The 14,688-nt window shown below is 47.1% G+C and overlaps 1 protein-coding gene across 6 annotated transcripts in view; it reads left to right on the forward strand.

The window, feature by feature from the left end:
• NRF1 (nuclear respiratory factor 1) overlaps window positions 1-14,688 on the forward strand; it is a 126,207-nt gene that overhangs the window by 66,211 nt on the left and 45,308 nt on the right. For all 6 annotated transcript variants that reach the window (XM_032780939.2, XM_032780938.2, XM_075063540.1 and 3 more), the window contains 3 exons: window positions 990-1,187; window positions 3,119-3,220; window positions 10,753-10,910. In XM_032780939.2, coding sequence (XP_032636830.1) covers window positions 990-1,187; window positions 3,119-3,220; window positions 10,753-10,910 — 458 coding nt within the window. The remainder of the gene's footprint in view (window positions 1-989; window positions 1,188-3,118; window positions 3,221-10,752; window positions 10,911-14,688) is intronic.

The raw sequence follows: 14,688 nt of genomic DNA on the forward strand, positions 1-14,688 counted from the left end.
AGAGGTGCAAAGGGCAGAGGAGAGCAGTGAAGGTGGTGAAAGAGGCATATTCACTCTGACTCCCTATTGTTAATTTGCTCTATGGTATTTTTAACCCTACTTCTCTTCTCCTTGCCCCCGACTCCTGTGGTGGGTAACTCCCAATCCAGCTGGCCACAGTAGCAGCTCGTGAATACAGGCTAAGGAAGTGGCTCACAGGCCCAAGCTGTGTCTCTGTTCTCCCAAACACGCAGTTCAACTGCGAGATTGAACATGTCCCAGGCCCACAGAGAGCAACCAGAGGTGGTCACCCCACCTCACCAAGCAGAGCAGTGTGTGCCCTTCCTTTAAGTGAGAGAACAGGGGTAGTGGAGCAGTTGAGGGTGAGTGGGGAGAAAGAGGAAATGTGAAAAGGATGAGAGAGAACAGACAAAAAAAGGGAACATCAAGTATCTCAGGACATTTCAAGAAGCTAAGGAGGAGTGGGAGATACCTGTCTACCCAGCTACCATAAAGGGACATTAAATATGTTGTGAATCACAGAATCAAATCCTTCCACAGACTGCAGCTGTCCCTCATGGGGGGCGGCCTGGTTGAGCCAGGATTTGTGGTATCGGAGTCTGCGCTTTGCTTGATCTTTTTTAAAAGGCTTTGTTTTTTTCACTCCTAGTTAAACTCTCTGAAAGTTTGAAGCTGAACTGTTTCACTAGAGAGATTTCCTCCACCCCATGGTCCTACAGCCTTGTTCTGTAAAGTGACATGTGGATGCAGACTGTACGCATGCTGGCTTGCTTCCGAAGTGTGGCTCATGAACCGTGGGGCTTGGAGGGGGCTGGGTGTGTTTTCTGGGGGGATTTTGTTTTTATTTGGGTAAAAAAAACTGATTAAAAAATAGCCCTGAAGAAAGCCAACTAAATATTTACGTGGCTCAGATCCCTGGGGGAATTGCTGAATGGAAATTCTGCTTTGCACTCTTCTTTTAATTTGACTGTTTTCTTTTTTCCTGTTAGGTATCCTGGACCCAAGCATTGCGGACTATTGTGAAGAACTGCTACAAGCAGCATGGGCGTGAAGACCTACTCTATGCCTTTGAGGATCAACAGACACAGCAGCAGACTGCAGCCACGCATAGTATAGCGCATCTGGTCCCATCACAGACGGTGGTACAGACCTTCAGTAACCCTGATGGCACTGTCTCCCTTATCCAGGTAAGCATAGCCCACCTGTCCCTTCACACACACTGTATTGAGTGGCCATGTCTGACAGAAGTTTTTAACTATACACCTTTGGATGTTGGCTTAACCTGTATGTTTCAGGAATCTCAAGTCTGTCTATCTTAGATACTTACGCGGCCTCCATTATCATCATCATATAAGTTCCTCACAATGGAAAGGGGAATACAGTCATCCTTATAACACCTCTATTATGTCTATTTTACAGAGAGGGAACTGAGGCATAGACTGCTCCCTTCATTGCTGACTCCAGATATTATATTACACATATCTCCTCTTCAACAAACATAACTTTTCCGGAGTATCATTGCACATATGTCTATCTGACCCCTGCAACAAAAACAAGACAGGATTTTCTGCACAATACTTTAGGTTGGGGGTTTCCAAACTTTTTGCTGGCACAAGCCCATTGTAATAATTTCCTCCTGGGATCCCAGAGAGCATGGAGGATGCCATTTTGAACAGCAAAATGGCAACCTCTGCACAGCGTGACCTTGCACGCACCATATGTTTGAGGTCACGCCACACAGAGGATGCCATTTTTCTCTACAAAATGGCATCCTCCACACATTGTGACCTCCATATTTATGGTGCATGCAAAGTGTGTGCTCTACAAAATGGCATCCTGCATGCATCATGACCTCGCATGCACTGTATATGCAAGGTCACAGCGTGTGGAGCAAAATGGCGTTCTCAGCACAGTAGAGATCACCATGACCCCGTTAGCTGATGGTGCAACCCTGTTCACGGTTACAACCCACAGTTTGGGAACCGCTGCTTTAGGCGGTGTTCATAGTACTTGAAGTAGTGGTACTCACCACCCATGCTTAAACCAGCCTCCAGCCGCTTGAGATGTTGAAACAAGATGCCATTTGCAGTAAATTGTGCATGTCTTTATTATATAAGAGTCTTAAAGCAAAACACACAAAACTGACCTCAGCTGACTCATCCCTCTTGTTTCCATGTATGCTTTGATCAACAGTTGAAATAGTTAAGTGTTGACATTGATATTCTCATTAGCTGTCAAGGTTAACACCCATTAAAATGATTGGGGCTCCAAACACCTCTCAGAGCTGTTTCAGTCAAGCTGTCTGCAGGTACGCATCACTGCATTGGTTTACACTTGTTTCACGTTTTGATGGCAGTGCTGACAACTGTGAGGACTAGGGATTGGAGTAGTTGTAAATAAAAGCTTAGGCTTAGTATACACCTAAAACTTAGATTGGCATGGCTGCCACTGTCAGGGGTGTGAAAAACCCACCCCCGTGAGTGCTGTAGCTATGCCATCCTAACCTCTGGTGTAGATGCAGCTTAGGTCAACAGAAGAATGCTTCCGTCGATCTAGCTACCGTCACCTGGGGAGATAGTGTTCCCTCAGTGACGGACAAACCCCCTTCTGTCACCGCAGGCTGCATCTGCTCTCCAGGGTTATGCCAGCAAAGCCTCGGGCGTTGTAGCTGTGTCGCTACAGTCCCTGTGGTGTAGACATGACCTTAGTATGGAGCACAAGATGGCAACTTTGCTACCTCTTCTCTTTCCCCTCTGCCCTCTTCCCCCCCCATAAAAGAAAAGGTGCTCTCTGAGCTGCTGTGAGTTGGCCCATCTTGCTGCCGCAGGCGCCCTCTTTGCCTTTGAGGGAATGAAGGTAACTTCCATACCTTACAGGGCTGCTAAGGATGAATTCATGTTTGTAAAATGCTTTGAAAAGCAATAGCCCTATATGTGGTAAGTGCTGGGTATTAATAGTGATCAGTGCGGGACACTCTATTCCTCAGTTTCCCTTTAGGTGATCTGGGGTCTAGAGGATGTGGGTGTCCCTTTAGCAGAGATGTAACTGTGGATTCCTGAGGGGAACAGTGATGGCGGGAGCTGCATTTTGACGACTGTTTTGTGGTGGTATTTTGCAGGTTGGCACAGGTGCTACAGTTGCCACTCTGGCCGATGCCTCTGAGTTGCCTACCACAGTTACCGTTGCACAAGTCAATTACTCCGCAGTAACTGATGGAGAGGTAAGGATGTGGGGGTCGTGTTTATGTTTCTCAGGTATGCAGCACATGCTGTGGTTGTGTGTATCTAATGGACGTTGCTGACACACTTGCATTTTTCACACTTATCCTATATACTTGTTCATAAGCCAAATTTTTTTAGTAAAAAAGGGAAGCACCTGAGAAGGGAGTCGGCTTATGAACGGGTACAGAGAGGGAGCGGTGGGACACAGCCCCTCCCCGCAACAGAGGGAGCAAGGAGAGGCAGCACAGGCAGCAGAGCCAGAAGGGAAGAGGTGGGGCCAGAGTCTCTCTGCTTCTGGCCATGCTGCTCTCCCCGCAGCCTCCAAAGCAGCTGCAGCTCTGGGGCTGGCAGGCTGCACCCGTGCCGCTTGGCCCCGCCTCCCAGAGCAGGCTGTGGCCGCACCGCCCGGGCGAGCCTGCTGGAACATGCTGCAGCCGTGCTGCCTGGTCTGGCCCACCAGAGCAGCTTCCGCAAGGCCAGAGACATCCTCCCCTGGCCCTTCCCAGATAAGGTGGGAAGGGATGGGATGGAGAGAGTGTGGGGTCCTGGGCTAGGGGTGGGGTCATGGGGGATGGTCACAGGGGTTACTCCCCTGACCCCTAGCTTCTCCCCCACAAAAAAATTTCTCCACTAGTTGCTGTCCCAGCCCGTCAGGGTAAGCAGCTGGTGCGCCGGGACACTTTGTTTACTTAGGTTTACTTTCGTGCCTGCGGACGCTCGAGGTAAACAAACCATCTCAGCCCACCAACAGCTTATCCTGATGGCCTGGGAGCCAAAGTTTGCCGACCCCTGAATTATAGGTTTGGCTTATGAACAGTTATAAAAAGTTTCCATTTTTACTTATCCATCTTGGGGGAGTCGGCTTATAAATGAACCGGCTTACGATCGAGTATATACGGTAGGTCTTTACTGGAAATGCAAAAGCCTAGTGCCACACGCTGTCATGTTAAAAACTGAAATTAACATTAACGCAACGTTGTCGTTGATATTTTACATGAGTCAAAGTCAGAAAGTGCAATATTATGGTAATTGTGACTCAGGGTGTTGTGACGAAGTTCCTCCTCTACCTTGGTGGGTCCTGCGCTTATTGGCAGATTAGCTCACCTCAGTGATCTTCTCCATAGTCTGGATCAACTCCTCCTGTGTCTGATCAGGAGTTGGGAGGTTTGGGGGGAACCCGGGGCTGCCCTACTCCGGGTTCCAGCCCAGGGCCCTATGGATTTGCAGCTGTCTGTAGTGCCTCTAGTAACAGCTGTGTGACAGCTACATCTCCTTGGGCTACTTCCCCAAGGCCGTCTCCAAACACCTTCTTTATCCTCTCCACAGGACCTTCCTCCTGGTGTCTGATTACGCTTGTACTCCTTAGTCCTCCAGCAGCACAGCCTCTCAGTCTCAGCTCCTTGTGTCTCTTGCTCCCAGCTCCTCACACGCACTTCCTCTCCTCTGGCTCCTCCCCATCTGACTGGAGAGAGCTCCTTTTAAAACCCAGGTGCCCTGATTAGCCTGCCTTGATTGGCTGCAGGTGTTCTAATCAGCCTGTCTGCCTTAATTGGTTCTAACAAGTTCCTGACTACTCTAGTGCAGCCCCTGCTCTGGTCACTCAGGGAACAGAAAACTACTTACCCAGTGACCAGTATATTTTCCCTCTACCAGACTCCTGCACCCCACTGGCCTGGGTCTGTCACAGTGTGTGTATGCACAATTACTAGGAGACCCTAAGTGCCGAATTTCCTAACTTTTGTACATGTAAATCTCAGTCATAGTGTCCATTGGAATAATAGCAGATGTATGTATTCTGTATGCAGCTATCCAGATATACTTATTCAAGTGCTTTCTGGATAACCCTTGAGCCTAGAGCACCAGTCGTCATTACAGCAGGGGGATTAAGGTTTAGGACTTTCTGAGTCAGAGCCAGGAACCGAACGCAGTGTGGCCTTGGGCAAGCCACTTAACTTCTCTTTGCCTCCATTTCCCTATGAGTAAATTGGGAACACTTCTCTGCAGCACCTCCAAGGGTTATTGAGACTTAGTTACTGTGTAATTGGCTTGCACTTTCCTCTGATAAAGGGCAGTGTATAAATGCAGAGTAGTGTAAATGTTAAAGAAAGCACTATCTAGTACAGTACATTCATTTTTACTCATTTATATATTTGTCAACCAGATTTTTCAAACTTGGCAAAGCTGCATTTCCCACTGAGGGCTTGATCATGCCAAGCTTTTAAAGAGGAAGCACTTAAATTTACAGTGCAAAAAAAACCCAACAAAAAAACTCCTATATAATTTCCTTAAATAGAGAAACAAAATGCATTTTGTATAAAGAACATTCCTATAACTCAGACAGGTACTGGAATTGCCTTTCTTGGTTCCCTCTGCCCCCAACCTTCCCCCCCACCCCCCATTTAAATTAAAGAGACTGCTGTTTCACTGCAAGTTGTTGTCCTCTCTTTTGGACACGTGACTAGATTTCTCGGTGAAGTACCATTCTTGTGATGGAGTAGAATGGTCCACCTATTCTGCTCCGTAAGGATAAGGTTTTCATGGCAATAGGTGGCAGCACAAAACAGCTTTGTTCTGTATTAAAGAGCATTTGCAGCTGAAAAAAATGAATAGACACAAGCTGTTTGTTTGGGGCTCTGGCCTTGAAAAGCGCTTCATATTCACTAGAGGGTTTTCAGGACCTGTTATCTTTGTCTTTAGGGCTTGGGGAAGATTTTCAAATGCACAAGTGGCAATTAGATGCCTAACTTCATTGACTTTCCTTGAGAGTTAGGAGCTTGTCTTTGAAAATCTCACCCTTGTCAACACAAAGTTCTAACCAATTTATTAAACAGCTAAAACTTTTCTCATGTAGACAGACTGTAGTTTGGTTGTGGACATCTTGTAATCCAAGTGTCTGTGTTCTTACCTGGGGTTCCCCTCCCAGTCCAAGCTAGCACCTCACACTCCATTCCTGTCCTGGATGATGTGGCAGAAACCTTCCTCCCTTTCCGGAAGTTACCATCAGTGTCTGGAGATTTGAGCCTTTCCTTTGTTAAGGGGACTTTCAAGGCTGGTAGGCAGCATCATGTGATCTACCTCGACCCTCCCCTTCCCTCTGGAATTCCTGTTCTGTCTCAAAAAAAAAAAAAAAAAAAAATCTCTGCCATCCACAGTCTCTTTATCTCTCACTCCCTCGGTCTCTGGGCACTTTAAGAAACCTGGATTACATACACCCTCCATTCCCAACACTGCCTCTGTAGCCACTTTCTCATGCAGTGCCAACTTCTTGCACACACCTTGTCTCTTGGTGTGCCTAGAGGAAATGGTGGGAGTATTATGCTTCTCTCTCGCTACTTGCCGCCGCGCTCCCTGAGACCAACAAAACCCTTTGGCTCTTCTCTACCATCCTCCTGATTCCTTCTCATCCTCCTTCCTCTCACATTTTGACTCCTGGGTGTCGTACTTTCTCTCATTGCAATCTCTTCTACCTCATTTTCGGTGACCTCTGCTTCTGCATTGATGCCCCATCTGATCCTGCAGCCAATTCCCTCATCGTCCTCTCTCCTCTCTAAGGTGTTACAAGTACTCCTGTTCTTTTTGCGGATAAAGACTAACACGGCTGCTACTCTGAAACCTCTCCTCTTTGTATAACCTTCAGCCCGGATCAACGTTCCAGTTCACCAAAATGACCACTCCCTTGACCTCTTCACCACACACTGCTTCTGCTTGGAGCTTTTCATCATCAAGTTCCCCCTTTCTTTGACCATCACTTCATTTCCTTCAACACTGCATACCTGTCTCCTGCCTTCCCCCGCAGCCCAGACAAGACCTACAGTCCATTGATGTCAATGACTCTTCTTCAACTTCCAGCTTCCCCGTCTCTCTTCTCCCTATCTTTTGTTAACTCAGCTGAATCCCCCCACTCCACTATCATTCCTCCACTCCTTTGCGCCTCTCACTCACAGCAAAGCCCGTTCCAACAACCTCCAACCCGGGTTCACGCCCACCATCTGCTTCGTCCATTTCTGTGCTACTGCCAGTGAACGCACCGTAGAAAGTCTTGCGGCCATGCAGGCTTTGTTTGCTACAGATTTATTCTCTTCTTCAGTTCTGCACTCTTCCTGGTCAAGCTTCATTACTTTTTCCTGCCTTCTTGACTCAGAGGCCAGCAATTGCGGCTGATCATTTGCTGCCTTCAGTTCCCTCTCCTGTACCCTCCAACATAAGATGTTGCTGAGTTTTTCGAAGAGAAGTTTGATGAGACTCAACACTACCTCCCTCTCATCCCCAGTACTCTCTCCTCCTCCCCATTACCAACACACAGGTGTCTTGCCTGCTTTCCTCTAATCTCTCCTCTTGCCTCATCCTTACCCTCCTCTTCTAATTCTCATCTGGCTTCCTCCCCTCACAATACAAGCCTATTATGGTCTCTTCCAGCCTGAAAAAGAAAAAGTCCTTGACCCCATCTGCCTCTCTAACTTACACCTCGTCTTCCTTTCACCTTCAAACTCAAATACAGTCTACAACCGTTGCCTTCGAGTTCCTCCATCTCCACCCTTGATCCTCTCCCATGAAACTGTTCTCTCACCCAGATATCTAATGGCATCTTCCTGGCCAAATCTCTACTCCATCCTCATCCTCCTCAACTACTGCTGCTTTTGGCTCAGTCATTCATCTCCTTGAAATCTACCTTCAGCTTTTGTGACTCCGTCCTCTTCTGCTTCTCCCCCCACCTCTAGTTGTTTCTTCAGTGAGGATGGTGATTCTTCCCTCTCCCACTTTCTGTTAGGGTCTCATAGGGCTCCATCTTTAGCTTTTTCTTATTCTCTCTCTCTCTCTCTGCACGTCTCATCTGCTCTCCTGGCTTCTCCTGTCATCCTTATACCTTCTCACAAATCTCCTCACCCTCCACTGCTGACCAAACTCCCTACATCCAGTCCCTCATCTCAACCTGTTTTATGACATCTTTCCATATGTCTGAACATCAGCTTGAGCTTGATGTGACCAGAACTGAACACTTTTGTTTTCCTTCCTTTCTTCACTGTTAATGCCCTCTTCCTCCCCGTCACCAGCCTTGCAACCTGGAAGTCCTCTTTGACTCCTCCCTCTCCCTTGCTCCACATCTCTAGGCGATGCACAAACGTTGCTGTGGTTTCTGCCGTACCGTTTCTAAGACCCAGCCTGTTTTGGCTCTGTATAGGGACGTTAAACTTTCAACCTTCCCTTTCTTGATACTGGAACCACTTCCCCTCCGGCTTCCCTGATGACTGGAAGGGTGAGTGATGCAGGCCCAGAAAACACAGCTGTTAAAATTAGCTTGTGCTTGCTTCCTTGTTGTCTAAATACCTCACTTCTTCCCTGCCACATTGAATCCTTCCGCTGACCTTTCTTTCTCCATCGCATCAAATTCAAGATTCTTCACATCACCTTCAGCTGCGGCGACTCCAGACCCCAACACGCCAAGCGCGTGCTTGGGGCGGCATGCTGCAGGGGGCGCTCTGCCGGTCGCCAGGGGAGGGGGCAGGCGGCTCCAGTGGATGTCCTGCAGGCGTGCCTGCGGAGAGTCCGCTGGTCCCGCGCAGCTTTGGTGGAGCTGCTGGACCAGCGGACCCTCCGCAGGCACGCCTGCAGGAGGTCCACTGGAGCCGCGGGACCGGTGACCGGCAGAACGACCCCCGCGGCATGCCACTGTGCTTGGGATGGCGAAATGTCTAGAGCTGCCCCTGACCGTCAGGGTCTTTTCTGTGTGACCGTTTTGGTATCTGATCGAGCAGATCTCTCTACTCCACCAGAAAGGCTAGCCATCATCAGCTGTTTGTTCACTTGCCTCACTTCCCCTGCGTCATCTTTGCACCTTCTTCCACTCCACCTTTTGTGCATGGAACCGTCCCCCTAGAATGGTCTCCCTGAACTAATCCATGAGGCCACCCCTGTCCTTCTACCGATCTCATTGAACTCTTGCTCAGACATGATCCCTCAGGGAAAATGGCAACTGATAGTGGCTAGAGGGCTTGCTGACATATACATACTATATATAGATAACGACCTGAGACTCTGCTTCAGCCTCTCACCTCTGACACCATGGGTAAGAGGATACTACAAACTGAAAGAAAAAGCCTTGCCTAGGTGGGATGGATTGGGTCCGATCTAGTAGATTTCTTCCCTTTCCATATACCATGTCAGGGGTCAGTGGAGCCTTTCCTGATGATCAGTTGAATGAAACATTTAAGCACCAGCCAGTCAAGGAAGTTACGCAGCTGGGAGCGGGGATGGGTCTGTGAAAGGAGGAATTTTCTCTTATAAAATGGTCCACGGCTCTTTGAAGGTTGAAGAACCTTCATCCTCTGATTCTATGATCTTTTGTTCCTGATGCTCATTCCTGCCTCCCATCCTATTTGTGACCACACACTCATTGATACACGTGAGGTCCCAACTGGAGGAGTATAGACTGGGATGGAGAGTGATCAGCTAGGAGAAGGTGAACTCTGTGGCAAGCACAAAATCCTGTATGCATGTAAATGTCCTTAGTTAAGAGAGAATGAGATATATTGAAATAATTAAAAGACATGAACAGAACTGTTTCCAAATGTGACTATTATTTGTATTGTTCATAAGATCCCTAGTCATGGACCAGACCCCCTTGTCCTAGGCACTGTGTAAACACAGAACAAAAAGACTGTCGCAAAGAGCTTACACTCATCTCTGGAGTGATTGATCTTGTGGGGGTCGATTTATCGTGTCTAGTGAAGAAGTGATAAATCGAGCGCTCTCCCGTCGACTCTGGTACTCCACCGGAGCGAGAGGCGGAGTCGACGGGGGAGTGTCAGCGGTCGACTTATCGCAGTTAAGAAGCTAAGTATGTTGACTTCAGTTGCTATATTCACATAGCTGAAGCTGTGTAACTTAAATCGATTTTCCCCTTCCCCCCAGTGTAATCCAGGCCAAGTATAATACAAGAGAAAACAGATGGATGTGGGCATACAAATGAAGGAGTACAAGGAAATAATGAGACAACATTTTGTTCTGTGTTTATACTGCACTTGGAACTATGGTGCATGACTAGGGATCCTAGACACTTTGGGCATACAAATAATTTAAAAATAATAGGTACATCATCTGTAGGCATCATGACAAAGGAGAGATTTGGAGGATAATAAGGTAGTTTTTGTATCGTTGGGGGGAGTTTCTCCCACATGCGTGGGGCAGTATGGGAGAAATCACGAATGCAAGTGTTTGAAAGTTCATAGGTAGGCGATGGAGGCTTGCATCCTGGGTCGATCAGAAGTGGGAGTCAACACCTTGATAGTGAATGAGAAGTGTTTGGATGGTTTCCAAAATGTTCCCTGTAGCTCGGTTTCTAAATTGCTCCCAAGGCACCTCTTTTTTCCAATAGTGGTGCTCTCAGGCTGTTGTGCACAGAAGAATCAAAGCATTTAGAATTTTTCAAAGACATCTTGAAGTGTTTGACTTTCCCTTTTTAAGAAGTAGCCACCCAGCTGTGGGAAGGGTTCAGGGAAACTGAACTTTTCTCTTTCTCTCTTCACCCAACTAGGTGGAGCAGAACTGGGCAACGCTACAGGGGGGTGAGATGACTATCCAGACGACGCAGGCTTCGGAGGCCACGCAGGCGGTGGCATCGCTGGCAGAAGCAGCAGTGGCAGCATCTCAAGAGATGCAACAAGGAGCAACTGTTACCATGGCACTGAACAGGTACATATGAGAGGAGGAGCTATGGGGACTGAATGGGGTAAGGTCACTGAAAGAGGGAGACCTTTCTGCCAGATTTGCTATCCCTCACGATGAGGGCAGTGCAGAAGCCAGTGATGCATTTGGAAGAACGTTGTCTGGGGTCTTTCCTAGAGAATTCCCAACCCATCCATGCCAAAGCATTCATAGATCCTTTCCTAGTGTCCCATTGTAATATGAGGAAGCTCACAGAAATAGAAATGTGCTGTTAGGGAAGGTACATGTAGTACCCATCCCTCTTGTCCCTTGAGTGTCCACTTAGAGCAGATAAGAGATATAATGTGCTTGTAGCACTTGTTAAATAAGCAGCTCCGTTTCTCTGTCAATATTACTGAGGGCCTCTCTGTTAAAGGGATGATGTTGATTTAACCAGGTGGGTGGCAGTAGGGTCTTCTTTAACATGAAATTAGAATCTCTCTTCTAGGCTAGTTTTTGTATTTCTCTTGTGTTTGGTTCTGGAGCAGGGAAGCTGAAATGAGCTGCCTGGGTAATGATTTCTCCTCCTGCTTGGAGAGCTCTTGGCTTAGAATGAGCCCTGTTGTTGGTTATTTGCAGAAGAATGTTTTGACGGAGGGTATGGAGTGCTGGTCTGAGGTTGAAATAGGAACCTTGCAGAGGTCATTTTGAAAGATATATTGAAAGACTATTGAGAAAGGGATTTGAGTGAGAAGAGCGAGACTGTCCCAAGCACAAGGAGGGGGAAAAGGATCCCAAGGGCAGGGGTATTATTGCTCATTGCCTGAACCCAGCTGGGTTTTCCTACCTGGTTTATCTTATATTTGTGCTTTGCATTTGCACTCAGCCTCCTTGTTTTTGGAGTCTGTTTATTGAACAGGGGTTGATCCTGCCAGAAGAAGAGCAAAGCATGAAATGTTAGTGTAGAGCTCCAGGAACCCCTTTTGCAGACCACTTGTTAAAACAGCCACCTTCTTAACAGCTGCATTCCACAGACTGATTCCACATTCCTGTTGCAGCAGGATTCAGGGCTAGCCCAGAACTATTTCCCGGGTGTGTCAATCAGATCACTCTCTCATCGCCACCTCTGATCCCATATCTCCCCCTTTGGTACCAAACAGTGCCACGCTTTTAATCAATGGGAGAGGTTGCTGCCGAGTCTCTTGAAATGCATTCTTCTCATAGGCTGAATGCAATGCCTCTGCGTTACTCCCAGCAAGAGGCCAGGACTGGGATCTAGATTCAGGTATCTTTTGGAACATGGTCACGTATGCCACTGTGTTATGTTGATTAACTTTATCTACTGATAAAGACTTGCCGTCTGTAAAATCACTTTTTAAAAAACCCTGGGTGACTCTTTTCAGGAGATGATATGAAAAATGACTGAACCCCCCCCGCAAAGTATTCATAACATTGTAGTGAAGGCCTACTCTCACACAGTCCACCCCTCCCCGCCTGTAGGATGGCCACTTACAGTAGTATTCACAAGAACTTTCTCTGGTGTACTTTTAAATGAATCAATGGCTAGGGTTTTGACCATTTTTGTAGATTATTCCACTGCCTAACACATCTCTTATCAGGAGCGGTTTTCAATACGGAGATCAGTAAAATCCTGAAAAAAATACGCATTGATAGAGTCCATCGAAACAGTGAAAACTAAACATTGAATTCTGCCAAGTCTAGTCATGTATAATTTGTCTCTTTCTCATGCCCAGATCCCACTGAATAGCCACTTTTAGGCAGGTAGAAATTAAATAACAGAATTAACTTCTGAAAACCAGAATCCTTAGTAGAAATAACTGTTCTTCCTTTAACTCTAGTAGCAATCCCTGGGGGTCACTGCAATACCTCTCTCTTTAGCCAGCTTTGTATTTCAGGAGGGAGTGGGGGAACCTGCACAAGAGCCTCAAAAGGTGAGGTGAGGTATTCAGTAAATGTTTTGGCTGCTCTAGTTAGATGTAGGATATGGGACCAATGTGCGCTTTGGGGAAAATACAAAGCCCAGACCCTTCTGCTGTGACAGTGCAGGTTGCTTTCTGATGGCAGCAGAGTAATGGTGCCTCAGGAGGTCTTGTTAACAAGCTGCAATGCAGCTGAGCTGACACAAATGTTTATCGCGTATAAGGGAGAATGTGGCTACCTGCAGAAACTCATAAAAGTGTTGAGATGTTGACATTGGGAAGTGTATTAGAGGGTGGGAATATATTGATTTATTTTCCTCAGGGGCTAGAGGTGTGATTCATGAAAGCCCTGAAGTCTTACCCACGCTTTTACTTTGCATCCCTCGTGTAGGCCTGTGGCATTGGCTGCCAGCCTACACAGCCCCACAAAACACCTCTACCTCGATATAACGCCACCTGATATAACACAAATTTGGATATAATGCAGTAAAGCAGTGCTCTTGGGGGGCAGGGCTGTGCGTTCCGGTGGATCAAAGCAAGTTCGATATAATGCGGTTTCATCTATAACATGGTAAGATTTTTTTGGCTCCCGAGGACAGCGTTATATCAAGGTAGAGGTGTACTGTTCATTAATTGGCCAGAAGTCTTGTTCTGGATTGACTCAAGGAACATAACCCTCCTTCACCACCACCACCACCACTTCCTTCAGCAGTCCTGGCAGTGAGCTGAGATCTCCCACCTGTCACTAGGCCTTGAGGACACCCTGGTCCTTAAGAGCTGGCAACTATTACCAGCTTGTGGAAGGTTTCTACCTAACTTTAGCACAAAGCTGCCATTGCTCCATCGGGTGCTGGCATAGTGTCTCTAGGGGTAGCAGATAGAGTGTCATTGTTAGGAGCAAAAAGTGTGCAGTTGTGACAAATGAGGCTGTCATAAACAGCTGGTAGGAGTTAATAGAACAGAAGTACTTTATATCTCTTTTGACTGTAAAGGGTTAACAAGTTCAGTAGACCTGGCTGTCACGTGACCAGAGAACCAATCAGGGGACAGGATACTTTCAAATCTTGAGGGAGGGAAGTTTCTGTGTGTGCTCTTAGTTTTTGGTTGTTGTTCACTCTGCGGGCTCAGAGGGACCAGACGTGCAACCAGGTTTCTCTCCAGTCTGCCATGATACAGGCTCTTATAAGTTTAAAATAGCAAGTACTAGGAGTTAAGGCGAGTTAGGCTTATGTTTTTTCTTTATTTGCAAATGGCATTTGGCTGGAAGGATTTAATTTGTACTTGAATACTTAGGCTGGGAGGGTATTCCAGTGTCTGTAGCTGAAGACCCTGTACCTGATCCATTCTTAAATTTACAAAGATAATTTTTACTGTTTTTTCTTCTTTAATTAAAAGTTTCTTGTTTAGAACCTGATTGTTTTTATTCTGTGAGACCCCAGGGGACTGGGTCTGGATTCACCAGGGAATTGGTGGGGAGAAAGGAAGGAAGGGGAAGAGAGAGGTAATTTCTCTCTGTGTAGGATTACTGTGTCTCTCAGGGAGAGTCTGGGAGGGGAGAGAGAAGGAGGCGGAAGGTGCATTTTCCCTCTCTTTAAGATTCAAGGAGTTGAATCACAGTGGGAGGGGAAGCCTGGGAGAGGCAACGGTGGGGAAAGGGTTTATTTCTTGTGTTAAGATCCAGAGGATCTGGGTCTTGGGGTTCCCCGGGCAAGGTCTTGGGGGGACCAGAGTGTCCCAGGCACTGGAATTCCTGGTTGGTGGCAGCGCTACAAGTACTAAGCTGGTAATTGAGCTTAGAGGAATTCGTGCTGGTGCCCCATCTTTTGGACACTAAGGTTCAGAGTGGGGAATTATACCATGACAGAGGCAATCTCTGTAATCGGTTT

Source organism: Chelonoidis abingdonii, chromosome 1 (assembly GCF_003597395.2).
Source record: "Chelonoidis abingdonii isolate Lonesome George chromosome 1, CheloAbing_2.0, whole genome shotgun sequence".
Lineage (NCBI taxonomy): Eukaryota > Metazoa > Chordata > Testudines > Testudinidae > Chelonoidis > Chelonoidis abingdonii.